We start from the raw sequence: 21,710 nt of genomic DNA on the forward strand, positions 1-21,710 counted from the left end.
TGAAAAACAGGCAACAACTCAGACCCTTCAAACTTTCTGACCTAACAATGTACATATACATACTTCTAAACAATCTCAAGAATTATATAAGAACTTCTTTTATACAAAGTTAATTAAAATTAGATAAACTACTATAACATTTTTGGGCAATACAAATAAACCAGCCTTATTTTTCATGGCATAGGAAGAAGCTATCAGTATGTAAACAGAAATTTTGCATCCACAGACTCTTGGATTGGTTATTTTTCTCAAGAATTCCCAGGAAACTGTATAACCCCAGAATAAATCAAATTCAATCTTTATTAAGTATATACTATGTGCATATGTTACATTGGCAATGTAAGGAAAAGTGGGCAATGTGAGAAAAAATATTGCTTTAAAAGGGCATGGTAGTTCACAGTCTATTGGAAGACATAAATAATTGATATGAGGTGATAAAAAAGGGTAAAGATATAATAATAGGGGTATCAGAAATTGATTATTAAATTTTGAAAAAGGGGAGCTGAAACATTTCGGGGGAAGGGCGAATCAATTGAAATGAGGCTGGGGACTGACACTAGACATCCAGAATATTGGGAGGAAAGTAGAAAACTTTATAATTGGTTATCCCTGCCACCTGGTAAGGTGACTTATTCAGCAGGATCGATTTTTAGGGCTTAGTTAGAAGACGAACTATTGCTTTTTTTGTTTTTTAATTCACATATGCTACCAATCTTCTGGGATTCTAAAAGTTGTCATCAAGAATTAGTCATTCTAATCAATTTCACACACTATGGGAATTGTTAAAACTTAAACAGATTTAAAAAAACAAAGATTTCCAAGTTTTGCTAAACAATGTGTAGCATTTTAAGGTAAGAAATAATAGAAATTTCATTATGAAGATTTTTATTAAACTATAGTACATTACAGTTTATGTCCTAATAATAAGATTTTAATCTTTAGGGCAATGTGATATAAAAACCTACTTGGCCACATTACTTCTTGAGTTTCTTTTGGGCAGCTTTCTTCTTGACCATCTGTAATCGCTTCATGGCATTGAGCTGTGATTCTTGTGAAGTTGGACCTTTAAGGGATGTCGAGGGAGAGCTGCTCGATTCTGAAGTGGTTTTGCTGGTGGTACTTCCACTAGGCCCTGATGTCCCGCTATTTCCATTCCCACTTAGTTGGCTGCTGCTTCCTGGAACTAAACTACTTGGACTAGGAAGACCTGCTTTGCTAACATTGTCACAACTAACTGAACGACTAAGGCTAGTTTTGCCCAAAGTTAGAGGTGGAGGAGGTTTCAACGGCACAGTAGGTGAGGTGTTGTTACTGGAACCTATTTTGGGACCTATTCCACCTTTGGATGTTGTGGCCAGACTAGTCAAACCCACAGGCTTCTGGTTAGCTGATGAGGTAGCAGGCTTCCCGCTATTGTTTTGGGTTGTTGAACTCAATTTTGCAGTTGATGGACCAGCAGAAGAAGTTTTGGCTCCAAAAGCTGCCCATCCAGTTAGACCACTAGTTCCTGAAGAGGAAACACTGGTACTAGAGGAATTTCCTGATATAACTGCAGATGTCTAAAGAAAAAAGAGACAAATATTACATTAGAGCCAGGTATAATTAACACCTAATATAATATTTTGAAATATATAAAAATTTAATTTTTGGACTTTTTATACAAAAGTAATGACTTGGGAAATTTAAATCACACCACCAAAATTAAGTTCTTATGAAACTGATCTGAAAAAACACATACAACAAAACTTATCCATAGTGCTACCATTTCCAAAGCAGAAATTTTGGGATGCCAAATTCTTGTTCTAATGATTCCAAAAAAGAAATAAGGAATTCCTTTTTAAGAATTGCTTTTGAATTCAGTTATAAGCCATAACAGAAAATCAGACTTGATGCTTTAACTTGTCCTGAACCAAAAATGTATTATCTAGCTCAGAAAGACATCTAATTTTTTAGACTTTGCTCCAAATGACTTGTTGATAATTTAAAAAATAGAATTCACTCTTAATTGACAAAAATGTTCAGACTCAGGATATTTAGGAGAGGTCTGAGATAAAGAGATTATTCGGTTAATAATTATTTATTCAGTGAATGTATGAGATTCTGAACCCATTTTTTTTTTTTTAAAAGTTCCCCTCAAAGTTTGAGCAATTAGCGCCTGCACTGCAAACTATACACAGATATGCAATGGTAACGACTGGGACTTGTACAACTCAGATGATGTAGTGAAAAGGTCTCATGACTTTATTTTCACAAATTTGTCCATGTTTCCTTTGAAACTATCACACAAGAGATCCCTGCTTCTGTATAAAGGATTTTATAAACTGCCTCATAAGCTGCAGTTACATTTTGGGTAGGTCTGACTCACTCTTAGATGTAGTTCTTAAAGGTTAACACTTTGATTTCTCCAGTTAACTTCCTTGGCCAGTCAAAAGCTAACCGTGATACTAATGTCACTATATAAATAAATATTGCTTTTATTCACCCAAGAATAAAAATTTTTCACCTTCACATTTAGCAAATATGTATTTTGTTCAAATTAAGTATGAATTGAACTCATTGGCACTCTTTCTATCTTCATATTCTTAAGAAGATTCACAAAAGTGTTAAATTCACACGTAGGTCAAAAATAAAGCATTACTAATAGTATCTTACTTAAAAATATGGTAGTTATCATGCCTAAAATATATAGTTATATTTTAGAACTTAACTCTGAAAGAGTTCATAAAAAAAATTTTAGTTCTTACAAAGTAGCCTTTGATACTGTCTGCATGTAAATATTTTTAACCAACGTGAAAAGTAATCAAAATAGAGTGCCCTGAAATCTTTATTTTTTAAGAGGAGTCCAGATTTTTGTTCAGATATTGTGAAAATGATAGTTTGTTTTTTTTAATAATAATAACATCATCATATAGTAACTATCTCATAAGGTTATCCAGAGAAAATAAACTAGATAAATTATAAATTCCTAGAAGAATGCATACAGGTAATGAGAAAGTTAGTCAAAGAAGCAAAAGGACACAGGTGTAGTAAACTTTTAATTTTCAGTTATGAAAGATCTAATTTTTTTCCTTTTTCCTTCTATTAAACATAAAACAGTCTGCCATATGGCTAAATGATTTTTCAACAGACTTCACAAAAGAAAATCCATGTGAAGTAATTAAAAAGACCAACACTTATGAAGTACAGAAAGCAAGTCCTGTGTGTATGGCATTTTATTTTAATGGTTTCTGTTACTGGTATTGTTTTCAACAAAATGACAGATGGCTTATAATACTAACAGGACACTCAAAAGTAAAATAACACAAACAATGGAGAACAAGTATTTCTTACTACTTTAGTGTAGCAAATAAATTTCTCAACTGTTTTTAACTATAAATGTTTCCTTGCCAGTATCCTACTTAGAAAGCCATTTGCTTTTTATATAAGAATGGGAAGAATTTTTTCTCATGGTAAAAATTTATCCGTGTTTATCATAAAAACACCAAAAGCTTTTAAGCAGAGCAAGCACGACAGCCAAAGCCTTAATTTATTTTTGTAAAATGATTTCATGTTGGATTTCCTAAAATAAACTTTAGCAGTTAACAAGTGAGTATAAAAATATACCTAAAAGTGATTTAAGTATAGACTACAATAACTTTAATTACTTTCAGTAAGTTATTTTTACTTCTATTCCAATTCACCAAGCTTCTATATGACAAATCAATATTGGATATCAACTCTTCCCTAGTAAATAACTTTAAAAATGATCTGCAAATAAAATTATCAGTATCTTTCTCAGAGCACTTTATATTCAGATTCTTTATCAACACTCCAACGTTCTTGATCTTTGCTACTTATAGTCACTGGGACAAAGTAATATCTTTAGAATATTCTGGGGTCAACCTTTGAGAACTTGGGGTTAATATTTTTTTCTTCCACCTTTAGTACTCTGCTTAAAATTGGAATGTGTAACTCAGTAAAAGCATTTTTTATTATACAATTATATTAGAAAAATATTTTATTCCGTATCAAAATGCCAGGACATTAACAATAATGTAGTGTGAAATTAAGGATGCAAACTTAGGAATGAGAAAGGTGATATTCTCACTAGATAATCTGGCCCCTTAGGATAAGAGGCAGGGACCAAGAAAGTCTGTGACAATAAAAGGAAAAAAAAAATTAGACAAAGTAAGAAAACTTCTTCAGCAGCCAACAAATAGGGAAAAAAGAGCTACAAGGTCAATCAGCACAAGTAAGGGGAGGAGCAAAACTGTTTCTACTGAGCGCAGAGGGATTTAGAATATAGAGCAAATTCCTGATGGAGAGAAGAGTCTGACTACATCGGAGTGGGAAAGTACGGCATCATGGAGTGCTCCCTAAGACAGTTCCTAACTGGGATAAAAAGAGAAATGGCAGAGGTAGAGATTAAACAATTACATAAATGTTCCTTTTCTACCTAAAGTTAATAGTTATGCAATCTGAATTTCCAACATACGGCCATTTAGTATATAAAATTCCTCATTAATTTTTCCAGGTAATTATTGTTTAGTCAACTAAATTAAAAGCCATTTTAGATAGAAATAAAATGTACTGTACCTTGACTTCCGTTCTCTTAAATGCCAGAAAAGTAGTCTCTTGTTTGAGTTTAGTTTCTGGTTTCTTCACCAGTGGATCTTTGACAGCGGGAGCTACAGAAACAACTGTGGGGGCGGGTTTCTGTGGTGGTTTCTGCGTTTTTTGAGCCTGTAAAAAAAAAAAAAAAAAAAAAAATCAATGTTAAGATTAAATTAGCTACAAAATCTGAGTTGAATGCATAAAAAAGACAATAAAAATATCTATCACAGTACTCCTCATTGAGTTGAAATATAATTAAACATTTAAAAATACTGTGATGACACTGAAACTATAGTCTTGGACAAATTATTTTTATCATTATATTAATGCTTTTATTCATTTTATTAGTTTCTAAATAGTAAAGATAATATGGTGCTTTAGAGATCATGCAGATTAGGGTTGATTAAATACCATTTTAACAAGACAAGCCAAACTGTTTCTTTAAGAAAAGGAAAATCACAAACTATTTGTAACTAGTTTCACTAGTAACTAAGTACATTTATTTCTTGTTATGGTTGGGCAAAGACTTAGGAGTTTTCTTCTTGGGTTTCAGGCATAAGTCTCTAAGTGAGAGTGAGTTAAAAGGTAGTTCAGAGAAATTGTATGGTTTTAAATACAGAAGGGGGAGAAAAAGACATTAGTGATACATGATGAAGCTTTTTGAGGTTTTTTCCATACTGCAGAACTAGGCACACTGAATTCTTAAAGAGAGTTCACAAATACAAATTTCTGTTATTAAAGAGGAATTTACCTCTGCTATTCCTTTACAAGTATATACAGTTTTAATTTGACCAATAATTATTATTTTCTTATTTTATAACTAGGTACTATACTAAATTCTCTTACAAACTGTAATCAATTTTCAGTTTATTCATTAGTGCTTTCCAGGTTATAATCATAACTATGTAAACAATATAGTGCAGTATTTGAGAGCACAGTTTTTGGAGTCAAACAGAACTTGGATTAAAACTCAGCTCAACTGCTTCCCTAACTATGTTACCTCAGTCAGACAGAATATGTAAATCTCTAAAAGACTTTCTCTTCATCTACAAAATGGGGGTAATACCATCTGTTTCAAATATGGGTTATGAGGATGAATTACAATTATATAAGAGTTTAGCAGTGTCTGGAATATGTTGAGTGCTGACATAATAGTTACTATTTATTCATCATCATAATTTACAAAGGATAAGAAAAGTGAATCTTTCTTAAGAATCCATTCATGCTGAATGGAGAAAGATGCTCCCAGCCATTCCACTGTCTTTGACAATCCTAATAAGGCCATACAAGACTATGCCAAACAACATTTATTAATAATTTGTTCCCATTTCTGGAAGTTTGATTACAGACTGTTTTATTCTTGTTTGGACCTTCTTGTGGAATCTTCTTGTGCTATGGTTTGCCATAGTATATACAATTTCGGTTCTTAAGTTTCAATTCATCCCATTTTTTTATATTATATACTTGCCACATGAAAGTACACCTACTTTCAAATATCGTTTATAAAGCAACATTCAGATCAACAATATTATTAAAAATGCTGGAAGTGTATCTGTGGTAAAATAGCAAGAAAGGAGGGCCATCTTACACTCTACTATAAAACCATGTTTTGAGAATGCAAGCCTTAGAGTAAATAAAAAAAATACATGGTTCTATAATCATGGCTTTCCATCTTACACTTATCTACTATTCCAGAGATTAGATTGTGAAGACCTACCTAACTGGTATGCTTTAGCACATGAAGATTCATTACAATGAAGGCCAGAAAGGACCTCTGCCTAGGAGATCATGTTTAGGTCTTCTGCTTTCTGTTTCACCTAGCCATCTTAGAAGTTGAGCAAGAAATACCGAGAACCCTTTGTCCTTTGTTGGTAATACTAGTTTAGGGAACTAGGATATTATCACTGACTCGGTGTTGCTCAATAAAGGCACTAAAATTTTTCATTGGGTGACTGTCTCATCCACTACAGAATGTATGAAATTTCCCACTCAGGGCAATAATTGCCAGGAAGGCAGCAATCACAAACAACATATTTCTAAATGCTGCTGAGTAGGTGTGTGTTATTACCTTAGATTGAGAGCCTCTGCAATAAGTCAGAGTCTTTTACCTAGTGCTGGGGCAAAACCCATTGCCTGGTGTAGAGAACATTATAAAACTGAAGAATGACCTTAGACCTTGCCACACACTATCATAACATTCTTATCTAGGCTTCCTATAGACAAGTAATAGACAAGAAATGAGAGAGTTATAGAATAGGGTAAAATGAAGAGATATAAAGGTGTAAAGGATGTTTTCTAGTTCAGGCAATTGGGGGAAAAACTGAGTAGAGAAGATAACATTTTCAATTTTAAAGCTGTTGAACTTAAAATAACTGTAGGATATCTGGCCAAAATTCACTCCACAAAGAGAGTTAGAACTATAAATACAGATTTGCTGTAAACTAAGTCACAACAACGGGGGAGAAAAGACTTAGGAGAGAACAGTGCTTACTTTATTAACAGACTTGTAATGAAATAATAATAAAATATTGAACACATACTGAAGAAAAACAGATTACTTGTTTTGACTATTACTGATCTTAGTGATTACTTCTGTCAATGCCCTAAATGCACTATATTGCTCACCCATAACCATTTTGGTTAAGGTCCTGAAGGGCAACTAGTTTAAATCGTACACAAAATCAAAAGCAGACTGAGCAGAAAAAGTTGTACTTTGTCAGTCACGGAAATCTCCAGTTAAAAACAGAAAGTGTATCTACTACTGAATTTTTACTACTTTTCATAGGAATACAAACATTTCTTATTTTTGATTTAACTGACTAAAAAGTAAAGTAGATATCTTGACTTTTCACTTTTAATTAAGTAATACTAACTTTCAAAAGATAGATTTGGTCAGAAAAATTTATGTGGAAATTCATTTGATTAGCAGACATGAGAACTCTTCCATCAGGAGTCCCTAATCTAAGGCAGGGAGCAGAGATGGGGGGGAATCCGACAAGTCACTGACATAAGTAACAACTTGATTTCTTTAAAAGGAAAATGATGAAGTTCATTTATCTACTTTTTAAATGAAGAAAAGGTAGAAAACCATCCAGTATGACAAACGAAAACATGTTTCAGTATGATACTGAAGGCAGTTGTGTTAGTGAGCAGTAAACAGAACAAGCGCACTGGGAAAATGGTAAATGGTCACTCGAAGACAATGAGGACAGACTAAGGAACAGAGAAACACAGGTAGAAGGACAGAGATACACGTATAAATACTGCCTTTGTATAACTGTAAATTTGGTGGGTTAAGCTTCCTCAGGAGTAGGCATTTTCAGTATTTTCTTACCAGACTCACCAAAGACTGGGACTTTGCATCTCACCACTTCCCACAGTGCATTATAGTATTTTTAAATGTTTAGAAATACATTGACATACTAGTAAGAAATACTCATATTTTGTGGGTCTCCAATCCTTTTCTTTTTAAATATTAGAATAAGCTAAAAGCTGAACAGAGAAAAACCATATAACATAGTCTGGTCTTTAGGCCTAGACACATAAATCTCACATATACACTATAGTAACAAACATTTAAATAATTAACTTACACGATTTTTTGCAATATCTTCATAGTTCAAATTTTCATTTTGAAATTTTCATTTCAAAAACACATATCAACAAAAATATTGACAAAGACTGTTTAAAATGGAGAAAAATGATTCCTACCATTCTTTTCATTTGTCTGGTACATCGGGCACAATACCACACAAGGCGAGGGTCATTCACCTCCTTGTCTGTCACCTGGGGCTTGTGGCAATCTTGATGGTAGAGATTATGGCACTCCTGACATTCTACTAATTGATTACCAGATGCCACTGTCATTTGCCTAAGAAAATATACCATTAAACATTGCACTTACATGAATGCATGCAACAATTTAAAGCCATTATAGGGATGATTTGATAAAGTCTGATATATAAAGAAGGAAAACCCCCAGAAAAACCAAAAAACAAATGAACAAACCCCAACATGTAGCCTGTACAAACACTTCATTTCTTTTAAATCTTATGTTCCATTAATAAATATATAAGGTGTCTTAGTATTTAAATTTGGCTATATTCTCCTTGTCAATTCTCATTGTAATTCTTTTTCGTTCTCTAAGAAGGTAGTAGACTTGGCTAATTCTCTAACAGTTTCATAACTGTTCAATGTACCTCTGTTCAATTCCTTTATATTTGTTACCTACATGTTATACTATCCTCTTCATTAATATATGAGTTGCATAAAGGTGGGAACTGGACCTAATTATCTACATACAGTGCCTAGCACATTCCAGTGCAGGCACCGGGTGTACCAATAAATAAATGTCTTATCAACTGAATGGAATGTACTAATATGTGTATCAAAAAAGTATAAATTCCAAAAAGCAATCACTACAACCTTAGACTATCATAATCACAACAGATTAAAGATGCCACAGTCAGGAAGATAAAATATTTGACACTTTTCAAGAGGTTACATTGTCATATGGGCAGTTCATAGGGAATAATCTATTTATCACCTACAAATAATAAAAATGAAATTAAAAACACCGAACAATTGGTCTGACATTTTTTTGTTTGTTTGTTTTTAGTTGTTTGCTCTTTACGAAGAAACAAAAGAATCTGTGGCAAGGTACAACTTACCTGCAAACAACACAGGCCAAGCCCATCTCCATGGCAAAATCATCAGCACTCGTCTCCTCAAAACTGGAAAGGTCAGCCATAGCTAAATCCTTGCTGGTTTGGACAGTAATGGGAGAGGACCGTGTCTCTGGTTTCTCCAATCTAGGTTTCTTTGGAATATCCACTCCTTCAGTGATGTCTGATTTTGTCTATAAAAAGTACCAATCGGAAAGAACATGTTATAATAAACTTGAAATCACCAGAGATAAGATGGACAGTGCAATGATGAAGGCCACTTCACAGATATTTTCACATAGTTAGGGACAGATGTACACAGTAAAGTAAAGATCTGTAGATCTGTAATGAATTCCTAATTAGTATGCTAAAAGAAACCAGCAAGGTAGAAATAAATAAATCAGAACAGTTTAGCATGTATCTGTATTTCTCTTTATACTCCTTTATCCATTAAAGAATTCGGGAAGTCCAATGGATTTACTTATACTGCTCCTTTTTTCCTCCTGTCAGATGCTTTGAATTGAGAAGCCACACCACTAATAAGGCTGTATTTTTTTTTTTTTTTTTTTTTAAGGAGGGTGCAACTCACAGTGGCCCATGTGGGGATCAAACTGGCAACCTTGGTGTTATTAGCACCACGCTCTAACCAACTGAGCTACCAGTCACCCCAAAGCTATTTTTAAAGGTTATTTTTTATTTTAAATATTTTAAATTATGAACTACTGATATTTAAAATACATTTAAAAGAAGTAAATAATGAACTATCTACCAGTCATCCAGACTTAACACATTGCCATCATTTGCTTCAAAGTAAATTCTGTCTCCTATCTTTAAGATATAAATGTTACAGACACAGAGAATTTGGAATTCTTATACTTTATTGGTGAAAGTATAAATTTAATACATCCACTTTGGATAGTAATTTACCTAGGAATGTTGATGTTATACATATCCTATTACATCCACTTACAGGTATACATCCTATAGAAACTACCACCATGTGTGCGAAGAGGTAAGTGTAAAGCAGTTTGTTGACGTTCCATTATAATAAATAAAAAAAATAGGAGAAATAAGCTAATTGCTCATTGGTTGGGGAATGGATAATGTGGTTTATTCATAGGATGAATATTATATGGTAGCTGAAAGAAATATTCAGATCTACAGGTATCAACATGGGTGAATTACCCATGAATTGGAGAAAATGTTATTAAAGGATGGAGATATATACACACACACACACACGTGTAAGTACACATGCAGTATAATACCATTTATATAAATTTAAAAGCACAGAAAACAATACAATACAGTTTATGAATAGCCAATATTTAGAAAAAAATATGAAAACATATGGAACTTATATACCCCATCTTGAGGGCAGGACTTATTAAAAATTTTTAAAAATACAGTCATTACTAGGTACCAAAATATTAAAAATTAAAAATATGCTGAAATCATTGAAAATAGACAATCCAAGAACTGTTTGTAGCCCTGTTAAGGTATACGCCATTCTGGAACAAATTTCATGTTTAGTCATTTATACCATTATTCTTTATTTTTCCTTTATTCTTTATTCTTTCTGTTTTCTTTTTAACAACTGTCCCATCTGGAGTATTTTAGTTACAGATTAAAGCTTACACTTGAAATCAGTATATCCCCTAGGGCTCAAATATTTGTTGACAACTTCAGTAAATGGTTAAAGAAATGTTTTAAATTTTACTCATTTTTCAAAAAATCAACATCTACAATTACTAAAATATATTAACCGAATGACTATTATGTACTTTTTACCCACTATTATATAAAAGTAAGCACAAAACACTTTCTGCCTATAAAGGGCTGATTTATTTAACGTTTTTACTAGATCAAAATAAACTCTTACTTTATCAGCAGGTCTCTTTTCAGCTTCCTTCTTTACCTTTTCAGCTGTGAGAACCTTGCCATTATTATTGCCAGAAGGAAGACTGGATGATGTTTTGGGCTCTTGCTTAATGGGAACAGTTTTTGTGCTTGCAATTTTGGGTGGCTCTACATCCTAAAAGGTGAAATAAAAGGACACTCGTAATTAAATATTCAGACCATTTAATACATCATAAAAAAGCTATCATAAAGCTAAACAATTTTCAGTTAAAAATTAAGATACCACGTTGTGACCAATGTAGTGTTCTTTACTTTAAACAGCTTTATTGAGAAATAATGGATATACTGCACCAATTTAAAGTATGAAATTTGGTTAAATTTCACCATATCACTTCACACCTGTGAAACTATCACTGTAATCAATATCATTATTCCCTGAAGTTTCCTTGTGGACCTTTGTAATCACTCTTAGAAATTAGAAATATACATCCTAGAGAAACTATGGCTCAGACATTCTCAGACAAGCACTGATCTGCCTTCCGTAACTATGGATTAGTTTGCATTTTCTGAAATTCATGTGAAATCATACAGTATGTGCTGTTTTTTGTCTGGCTTCTTTCACTCAGCATACTCGTATTTACTTGGAAATTCATCTCTGCTGTTGAGTGTACCAACAATTCATTCCTTATACTGCTGAATAGTAGTCCATTATAGTCCAGTCGTCCACAATTTGTTTATCCATTTACCTACTGATGGACATTTTCGGTTGCATGAAGTTTGGGGCTATTACAAATAAAGCTGTTATGAACAGTCACATACAAGTCTGTGTGTGGACATATGCTTTCATTCCTCTAGCATAAATGTCTCGGAGTGGGATGGTTGAGCCATATGGTAGGTGTATGTTAACTTTTTAAGCAACAGACAAACCATGTTCCCAAGTGGTATGCCATTTTACATTTCCCCAGGGGTACGGGAGAGTCCCAGTTCCTTCACATCCTCACCAACACTTGGTATGGCTAATCTTTTTAATTTTAGACATTCTAATAGGTATATTATTGCAAATTTAATCTACATTTTCCTAATGACTAATGACGTTGAGCATATTTTTCAAGTGCTTATTTGCCATACATATATCTTATTTTGGTAAAGTGTTAAAATATTTTGCCCATTTTTAAAAATGGAGTTGTTTATTTTATTACTGAGTCTAAGGAGTTCTTCATAGATTCTGGATACAAGTTCTTTATCAGATACATGATTCACAAATATTCTCTCAGTCAGTAGCTTGCCTTTTCATTCTGTTTTAAACTTCTGATCCTTGTTCTTATGTTAAGGCTTTGCTGATATATAAATTTGTTATCTATTGTTGTTAACAATATAAAAAGTTGATGCGTATCGTAGCTCCTTGGAATTGCCTCCCCACCAACGGAGGGCATTTTCCTACTATTCTAAATAAAACATTTGAGTGTGATCTATTTTTCTATAATACATAAAAGTTTAAAATATAAATGAGCATGCTACAAATCATCTTCAGAATAGAGGTGACTCTGAGGAGGAAGAGAGGGGAAGGAATGAGCAAAGGGCTTCAGACTTACTGGTAGCAGGGCTTGATTTACTGTTGTGCTGTTTGTCTAGACTGGGGGTTGGCGAACTGAGGCATGTAGGCCAAATGTGGCCTACTGCCTATTTTTATAAACAAAGTTATGTTAGAACACAGCAATACTCACTCATTCATGTATTATCTATGGCTGCCTTCATGCTATCATGGCAGAATTAGATAATTGTGACAAAGACCATCTGGCCCACAAAACCTAAAATATTTACTATTTGACTCTTTTCAGAAAGTTTGGTGACCACTCATGTAGACTTATGAAAGTAATGGAGAAAATGTTAATAATGCAGATTAAACTTAAAAGTGTATTGTGTCAGCAACATAAAAGCATAGAGGACAGTTTTTGCGGTATTTGGAAACTATTAACTAACTCAGCAAAGAAGTTGTTCAAGGCCTCGATGGATGAGTTAAGTTCTAACTTCATTATTTCACATTTGACTAACTGATGTAAATGAAAATGTCAACCAATTTTTATGTTGGAACTACACTTAAAGAGCCAGCTGCTGGCATTTATAAGCAAACCACTGCCTCTGGTTGGCTCCTGTGCTTGCTAAAGTTGGAAAAACACGGGTATAAATTATTCTCATACAATTCTAAAGATGGAAATGTTCAGCTGAAGGCTAAAATTAAATGAACCTGTGCTTTTTAAATGCCCCTCAGAGTATTTTCTTTAAAGGAGCAGGAGAGGTAACTTCCAGTTAGAAACTTAAGGGCAGCAGATTTTTCAATCACAATAAATTTTTCATGTACTTTCATAGATGAACTTCCTTTTGGTTTAGAATCTCAAAATACTGCTTCTTTAGTAATAATAGGTTTTTCCTAGTTGGACAATACCAATACTTAGAGTAGAAAGAATTTGGTAGTGTGTTTTGTAGAGTTGTATTAATTTGGTTAGGTTGAATTCATTGAACCTACCACAATGAAAATGGTAGAAAAAATGAGGTCACAATGGCTCCAGTATTCAAAAGACAACAAAAAGTGTTGAGAGTACTAGAGCTAATGTTACAAGAAGGCTGGGGGGCAAAATGCCACGGTTTACTTGGATGCTGAGTCTGACACTTGGTCCTGTCTGCAGCTTGAGAGTCTGGATCAGACTGAGCTGGTCATATATACAGTTCTGTCCTTCCCTTTTCAGTTTGGAATCTAGGTCTACAGGCCTGAATGACTTGAAGTTTTAGGGCCAGAGCTTAAGAAAGGTTTGAAAGAATGTCTTATAAGGTATTCGAGAATGTAATGAGAGCTGTCATTCGCTAAGCGCCTACTGTATACCAGATACTACACTGGGTGACTTGTATACTTCATCTCTTTTAATTTTCACAAGGGAGTTCTTATTATCCCCATTTTATGAACAGAGAAACAGAATCTGGGTGAAATAAAGCTGCTATGTACCTCACATTACTTTTCGCAAAATGAAGGAAATAAATAAGACCAATTTCAAAAGATTGTTATCACAATTAAAATTCATTATATACAGGCGCCACTCAGAAAAGTACCTGAGCACAGTAAATGTTCAGGATATGTTATCTATTACCATACAACTAGTAAGAGGTAAGCTGGGATTAAAACAGGTGAGTCTGATTCCAAATTGTCTAGTCTCTTCACATAAAGCTGCTTGGTCACTTTGTTATTATCAGGTTTGGAATTACACAGTTCTCATAGTTTATTCATATTTCCCTTTTCCCTTAAATTACCCTATATACATTCAATTCACTTCATTGCAAAATCTCTGTCCTTCTACATCATGATTATTTTTACCCCCAAAACATTGAAAGTAATTACAAGCATTGGTTTCATTCAGCAGCTTTGAAAAACATTCTGATCATAAAGAATTTGAAATTAAAATATATTGTAAACAACTGGGTTTCTATACACATAAAGGGGTAGAACAGAATATCTCCCACCCTCTGCTAACCTATGTAGTGTAACAGTTCTCTAAAAGCTTGACGTAAGAAAATTAAAGAATATAGTTTCTTCATGCCACAGAAAAGATTATTTCGGCAGAGAGACTGTTTCGAGATGTTCTAAATGTTAACACTGTATTACTACAGGCCTTACAAAATTCCCTCCAAGTGTTTTACTCATGTAGATACCTTTTGAGACGGACGGTAACTTGAATCAATGCCCCGAGCCAAAGATTCATCAAGTAATGCTTTTAGCTTTTCAGCAGAATCCTTACTCTTTGAATGTAAGAAGCCTAATGCTTTCAAAAAAATGGGATCGAGTTCCAAGTTCACAGTAGCAGCCATTGCAAACACCTGAAGGAAAAAAAAAGAGGGGTAATTTAGAGACAAAGAGCAAAGTTTGTCTGTATTTTGTTTATAACAAATAGTGCTGTGCACAGGATACAAAATTCAAAATATCCAAATGGTTATTACAGATAAATTTCCTTCTTATCCCTGACAGGCATTACCTAGTTCTTTTCCCCTGAAGCAAGAGTGCTTTCAGTTTTCTGTACATCCAAATCCAAGTTTCAAGTCCAGAAAAGTTCCTCCCTACCACTGAGCCCCCTCCTAACTCCATTTTAAAATACACACTTACAGTTTAGTACACATGAACTTGATGTGTTTAGGTCAAGTTTACTATATATTAAAAAGTCTTCTCTCAAACTTATTTCCATGGCAGAAAAAAAAAATGATTTAGTGTAGGCGATAGGGTATCACAGGAGGGCAATGGTTAGAGGATGCACTAGTGATGAGCTATAGAAAAGATTTCTGGGTACAATTCTGTAATATATCATCTATATCTCACATTGCGTGTTCACCACCCAGAGTCAGTTCTCTTTCCATCACCATATATTAGACCCCATTTACCCTCTTCTAGAGCCCTGCTCCCCCTTCCCTCCTTACCCTCTGGTAACCCCTAAACTATTGTCTACGTCTATGAGTTTTTGTTCTTTCAGTTGTTTGTCGGGTTCCTTTGTTGTTTTCGGTTTAGATCCCACATATCAGTGAAATCACGTGTTTTTTTAATTTTTCTGTCTGACTTATTTCACTTAGCATTATAATCTCAAGATCCACCCATGTTGTCACAAATGGTCCTATTTCATCTTTTCTTACTGCCGAATAGTATTCCACTATGTATATATACCACAACTTCTTTATCCATTCATCTATCGAAGGACATTTTGGTTGTTTCCATGTCTTGGCCACCGTAAATAAAGCTGCAATGAACACTGGAGCACACAAGTCTTTATGGATAAATGTTTTCAGATTTTTTGGGTATACCCAGGAGAGGGATTGCCAACAACTTAATATAAACTTTTCATATTGTTACATCATTTTACATAACTTTCTGCCAAGCTCTCTCTATTGGGTGATGGTCTTTTATGTTTACTGTGTGTTTCCTTTCTCACAGAGTACTCCATTACAATAGAAACTTTGGTTTTTTGTTCACTGATGCTTTCTCAGTGAGCACATTAATGACACAGACTGGGCATTCATAAAGATGTATGGAGTCAAGGAATTCCCACGTATAATTCACTTATACTTAGACAATGGGGAAAATTAATAAAGTTTATAAAAGCAAAAAAATAAAAAATAAAAAAAATATTTTCACTTCTCACTATCCAAAGGTTAAAGAACAAGATTTTTAACAAGGTCTCTAATGCCCTACATGATCTGGTAATATATGTAAAGCAGTTACAACAGTTCCTGGCACAGAGTACATACTCATTAAATGTTACCTAGTGTTTCGCGCTATTCCCACTCTCTTTGTTGTAGCTGCATGAATTATTTCAAGTCTTTCAACATATCTTTCTTACCTCAGCATTTTAGTAGAAAATGTCTCATTCCTCATCTTATTCATTCTTCAAGTCTCATTTGCTTTCTGCACATATTCTTACTATTATATGGTCCCAAAACATCCTCATTTGTAACATACTTATATGCAATAGTTACTACACTGTTAACTAACTAAACAGTATCTGTCTTTCTCAATAGAATGTACATTTCTAGAATGAGGGCCAGCAATGGATTGGTCTTACTTACTGCTGTGACCATGTGTCTAGCACCATGCCTGGCAGATAGTAGGTACTATATAAATGCCCGCCAAGTGAATACATGTTATCGACTTCCCTTTTCAAAGAACCTTCTCCTCCTTAAGTTCTATCACATTCAGCTGTTCTGTTTTTCCTCATATCTCTGACTACTGTTTCTTTGGCTCATCTTCTCATCACTGTTGTTTTTGGTATTGCTCAAGTATCTGTCCTTGTCTATTGTCATTAGTTGTGGTGCCAATTTCTTCCCAGGTAATCTTATGTATATCATGTTTTCAACTATCATCTCTAGGCAGATAGTTTCATGTTTATCCCCACTCTCATCTCTCTTAAACTCGAATCCCACATACTTGCTTAATAGGCACATCGGCCTGATTGTCCTAATAGTATCTCAAGTTCAATTATGACTAAAATTGAGATTATGAATATCTTCCCCAAAAGTTCCCTGTCCTATAACTTTTTTTTTAATAAATGACACAACTTTCCATTAATCAGGTCTGGAGCCTACATCTATCCCTCACTGAGTCCTCCTCTATTCCTTAATACAAACTATCAGTAGGCCTTTCCTGTGAATTCTGGCTCTGTAGTATTTCTCACATTTGCACCGTTTTTCACCTCTACTGCTACTATTCATGTTGAGATCTTTGTGAGCTTTCTCGTACTAAAGCAATAATCTATTTTAACACTGTTGACTGGAACACCATTGCCATATTAATGCTCCTGTAACACATTTTTCTTTTCCTTTTTAAATGTTCTTCCTCAAAAATTAAGGCTTCCCACTGCCTTCAAAATAAAGCCCAATCTCTCGGCCTGGTATTTAAGAAGATTCATCAACTGGAACAAAAATTTTAATTCTTCATCTTGACCTTCCTCACAGCAGAGCCATTAGCTGGCTTTGCCCCTTCTACTTATTTATTTTTTTCTGTGTCTGGGAAGCTTTTTAAACCATTTTTAGATTTCCAACTCTGATCAAGGCCTACTTCAAACATTAATTCTCATGAGGATTCTACTCACAGCTGGTGTGTCCTTTCCCACCCCAAATACTACTAATAATCTCTTCCTCCTAGGATGTCATGTAGTGCTTTCTCATGGTACTGGGGTGTGGGGGCAGAGTCCCAGAAAGTAGTTTACAGGCTCTCGGCTTCACGTGGAGGAGTGCTGGCTCGGGTAGTAGATGGCCGTCAGCTGTGGCTGATTGGCCGTGAGCTGTAGCCAGTTGGCCAATTAGCCGCTAATATAACTGCTGCGGCTACGGAGGAGAGTAGAGGAGAGTGGAGGAGAGTGAAAGAGAGTCGTCGGTGGGTTGCAGACAAAACGGACAGCAGGTCGCACGTCCAGTGAACCCAGCCTCCAGTGAGACCGTAGTGGTATGACTCCCCTACCTATGGCTCCGTGGGTGCTCCTTTTTGGCCTCACCATATCCTGCGTTATGTGGGGAGCGGGACCAGAGACCCTGCAGGCCTCCCCGCATGACATGGGGACTGTCTACCTTGAACCATACATATTCTTTTTTATATTTTGCACAAGTATTATATACCCTATGAAAGTCTTAAGTATTTTATGGGGAGGGTCTATATTTATCTTTTTGCCTATCACTTTGTTACTTTGCAAAGAACCACAAAATAATGGCTATGAAATTATTAAGCAATCAAAGTATAATGGCCTTTTCTCTCCTACATAATTTTAACCATTTCTAAAGCCCTTTCACAAAAAGCAACAGAAAAGCAATTCAAATCTGTGGTTGCCCCACCTTCCATCCCACCCCCAAGTCCCTAAACATCAAAAAAAAAAAAAAGTAAAACAAAAACAGGTCTTTCATGACCGGGGACCTGTACAATGTTCCTATCTGCAATGCATGCTTCCCAATCCTTCATCTGGTTTAAATTTATTAATCCCACTGAATTGTAAACTCCATGAGAGCAGGGACTTTTTAAAAAATTCACAGATATATACCTAGAGATTGGAAGTGGATGGGTATTCAAATATATTTATTGAGGTTTTCGTTGAAATAACACTTTCTAGGGCTTCTGAGATGTCTCCAACCTAAATTGGGTCTTCATATATAAATATATGCTTTCCCCTAGATCCTGTTTTCCACCCTACATGCCAATCTTAAAAGATGCCCAAAGTTGACCATCTGCATGTGCATTTCCTTCCTGCATGAAGGAACTATTGCACGTAGAGTGCAGTATTAGGGTTGTCACCCCATAACGGCTCTAGTAAGCTTTGCCTTTTATGTCTTTGCAAGCTCTTGCAATGCTTTCTAATAAGCATCCTTTTAAAGATGCTGCTCTTTTCATTCCTCCACTTAGATGTTGGCCCTGGGCTATACTGATACCCTAGGGACTCGTCTGCAAACGCAGGGGAGGCAGAAGGACCCCGATTCTAAAACAACGAAATGTCAGAGAACCTGAAAAGCGACAGCAGACACAAAGAAAAAGAATGCCAATCCTTTGATCAAAGCATGACACACCATGGGCCTGGCACGGGGGATGGTCCTTGAGAGGGAGCCCGAGAGAAGCTGAGACAGGAAAGAGGGAGCTGTACAGAGAAGTCGCCAAAACCTTCTCAGGAAGGTCCGAGACAGGGTTCCCAGGACCTAGCCCCTGGGACTGTGTCCTCCGTCCGAGTGCCCCAGCCCGCAACACCCTCGGAGGACGCAGAGACCTCAATGAAAGGGAAGGGCGGTCAGCCTGGGGCGCGGGATCGCCCGCAAATTACGAGGTTTCCCCATAAGGGGTGAGGAAACTAAGACCCCACGGAACTATCCTCCCACCACACCCCTCGCGGAGGTCTCGAGCCTCCCAGAGGCGGCTGGGAGGAGGGTCGCTCGTCACAACTCACCGCTCCGCCCCGCTACTCGGTGGGTTCGCGTCGCCCGTTCCGAACCGGTCCCGACACCAGCCAGCTCTGAGAGGTTCCCGCAGCAGAGTCGTGGGGGAAAACTTTCTCTGCGCCACGGTCGGAAGTGACGTAACCCCCTCCTTCCGGTCCGCCGGATTATGAATGACGGCCGGCGGGGCTCTTTCTCGGACGAGTTGTCTGTTGTTTCTCTCCCAGTCTGGTAGCCAGTTGTCCGCTGGCGAAGACTCCAGAAGCGGCCTCGGAATCCGGGCTCTAGCGGGACGGGAAGGCGCGGGCGGCCCGTGTCGCCGATGCGCACACGCACCCTCACCCTCCCTGCTTGGCCGCGTCTCTGCGACCAGGTAAAGAGGGCGCTCGGGCCGCTGGCCCCACAGTCCCCGCAACCCCCGAGGCTACTCTTTGCATCCAGGGGAGACTGGACTGACGACGCAGGGGAGGGCAGAGACGTGGAATTAGGGTCCTGATCTCTCTCCCGCCCCTCTTTGGCCACAGCTTCTGAGGGTGCAGGTAGGGGCCCGGGGCCCCTTCGTTTCCCAGGGCCAATCCCCAGTGGCTTCCTCTGCTGATGGGGGCAGTGGAGCAGCTTTTAGTTGTAGGAGTCAGTGGGGGGTCGTTTGCCGTTTGTTGCTAATACGCTTGGATCACGCTTTAACTTTTTTTTCTTTATGGCACTTAGTTTTCCATTTCAGCCCTTCCTGATTGGAGAAAGCAGTTCTATGTGCATACAGTTTTAACAGTTGCTCCAAAGGACTTGCTTCAGTTTGGGCTATTTGCTTCTGTCGCACCATCAGTGAGTGTTTCACTTCGGTTTTCAACTTCTGTAGAAAGTTTGAGTTTAACTTGGCATCAGAATTGCTTTGGCTTCAAAAACGTTTACTAATACACGTACTTTCCATCCCAGCTCAATACCTGGTTTTGGGATTAGATGCCTTTTTTTTTCCCCTCTTTTATTCTTAATGCCAGGATCTCTTAATGCCAAGATCCCATTCCCTGTTGTAAGTTCTTGAATGTCAAGGAAATGCCATCAGTTAATAATAATACATCTTGTGCTAAATTATTGATAAAGAAGGTAGAGTACTACTTTTGTGAGCTTATCTATAGAAAGTATTTAAAGGAGAAAATGCAAAAGCTGGCAAGAACTAGACCATTTTAAACATGTAAACATGATCATTTAAATATTGTAAAAATAAATTGTTATAAATACAACGGAGTGATTTTCTGTCATATTTAATAAATCAAAACATTAAACTATGCGAGTTTTTTTTTTAACTTCTTGGTGGGGAATATACACTACTGAGGATTGCCTTAAGCGTACTCATCATTTGAAATTGTGTTTGAGTTATACCTGAAGGCATCATTTTAATAGGTCTCACTTAAAAAATAAGTTTGTGAAAAAAATCAGTGAGATTTGAGAACCTTTTTAGCAATTCTCTTGTTATTCTTTTTACACTTTTACTACTTGTTTCCCTCCTTTAAACAAAGCTCAAACTTCTGTAGTGGGCCTAGCAAGTTTTTTTTTAAACCTGTGTTTACTTTGTAGCTTTTGTATCACCTGTAATTTGAAATAATAAATACTGAGTATCTGCTTGGCCTTTCAAACAGCAGCAATTTAGCAGATCTTGAAACTTAAATTCTGAGGCCAGTCAACTAAAATATCTGTGTTATACACAGTTCTTTAGTGTATGTTGTTTTTATCTTCAAGTATTCAAAGTAGCCTACTGAATTTTGTTATAATTAGTACGTGGAATGCAATGATTTAAACCACTTAACATCATAACAAGTGCAGGTATTGTTTGCTGTGGGGATTCAGTAATTTTATTTCAGGCTTGCTGATGTTTCTAACATGTTAGCACTTCTTTTTGTGAATCCCTATTAATTATGAGGTCAGGCTTAGCTACAAGCATTATGATTCTAGGGCAACAGATGAGTCCCTGATTCTCCAGAGAGAAGATGAGACACTTCTCTTACGGCTAAGGTTACAGTAAGCTTTTTGCTTTTAAGCATTTTTTCCACTACTTGCCCAGATAAGAAAACAGCTAATTTTAATTATAGTAGTGTAATGAGCACAGAAATAACTCAGTTCTTTTTCTCTTTGCTTTGTTAACTGTCAGTATTAAAGTAGCCA

General features: G+C 36.0%; 2 protein-coding genes across 10 annotated transcripts in view; one reads left to right on the plus strand and one right to left on the minus strand.

Annotated features, from left to right (window-relative positions):
* Positions 1 to 282: 282 nt before the first annotated feature.
* On the minus strand, positions 283 to 19,683 carry INTS12 (integrator complex subunit 12). 2 transcript variants are annotated; one of them, XM_019738941.3, is made up of 7 exons: positions 19,565 to 19,683; positions 14,817 to 14,981; positions 11,176 to 11,292; positions 9,264 to 9,451; positions 8,305 to 8,464; positions 4,576 to 4,722; positions 283 to 1,559 (listed from the first exon to the last, which is right to left on the minus strand). In XM_019738941.3, the coding sequence occupies exons 2-7, from the start codon at positions 14,970 to 14,972 to the stop codon at positions 975 to 977; spliced, it is 1,353 nt and encodes a 450-aa protein (XP_019594500.2). In that variant the 5' UTR covers positions 14,973 to 14,981; positions 19,565 to 19,683; the 3' UTR covers positions 283 to 974. The 2 variants fall into 2 exon arrangements, with proteins under 2 accessions (XP_019594500.2, XP_019594499.2); XM_019738940.3 differs by having other exon boundaries at positions 11,140 to 11,292; positions 19,565 to 19,682.
* A 29-nt stretch (positions 19,684 to 19,712) lies between these two features.
* GSTCD (glutathione S-transferase C-terminal domain containing) overlaps positions 19,713 to 21,710 on the plus strand; it is a 110,853-nt gene continuing 108,855 nt past the window's right edge. For 3 of the 8 annotated variants that reach the window (XM_088792314.1, XM_074322803.2, XM_074322807.2), the window contains exons 1-2: positions 19,723 to 19,926; positions 20,262 to 20,375. Coding sequence is in view for 1 of the 8 variants with exons in the window: in XM_088792321.1 (XP_088648447.1) it covers positions 19,876 to 19,926 (51 nt within the window). In the remaining 7 variants the exon portion in view is untranslated. Of the gene's footprint in view, positions 19,927 to 20,261; positions 20,376 to 21,710 lie in introns of all 8 variants that reach the window. The other 5 variants (XM_088792316.1, XM_074322789.2, XM_074322794.2 and 2 more) reach the window with 3 other exon arrangements.

The sequence above is a fragment of the Rhinolophus sinicus genome, chromosome 1, assembly GCF_057876585.1.
Source record: "Rhinolophus sinicus isolate RSI-liver-muscle chromosome 1, RSI-T2T, whole genome shotgun sequence".
In the NCBI taxonomy this organism is placed as follows: Eukaryota; Metazoa; Chordata; class Mammalia; order Chiroptera; family Rhinolophidae; genus Rhinolophus; species Rhinolophus sinicus.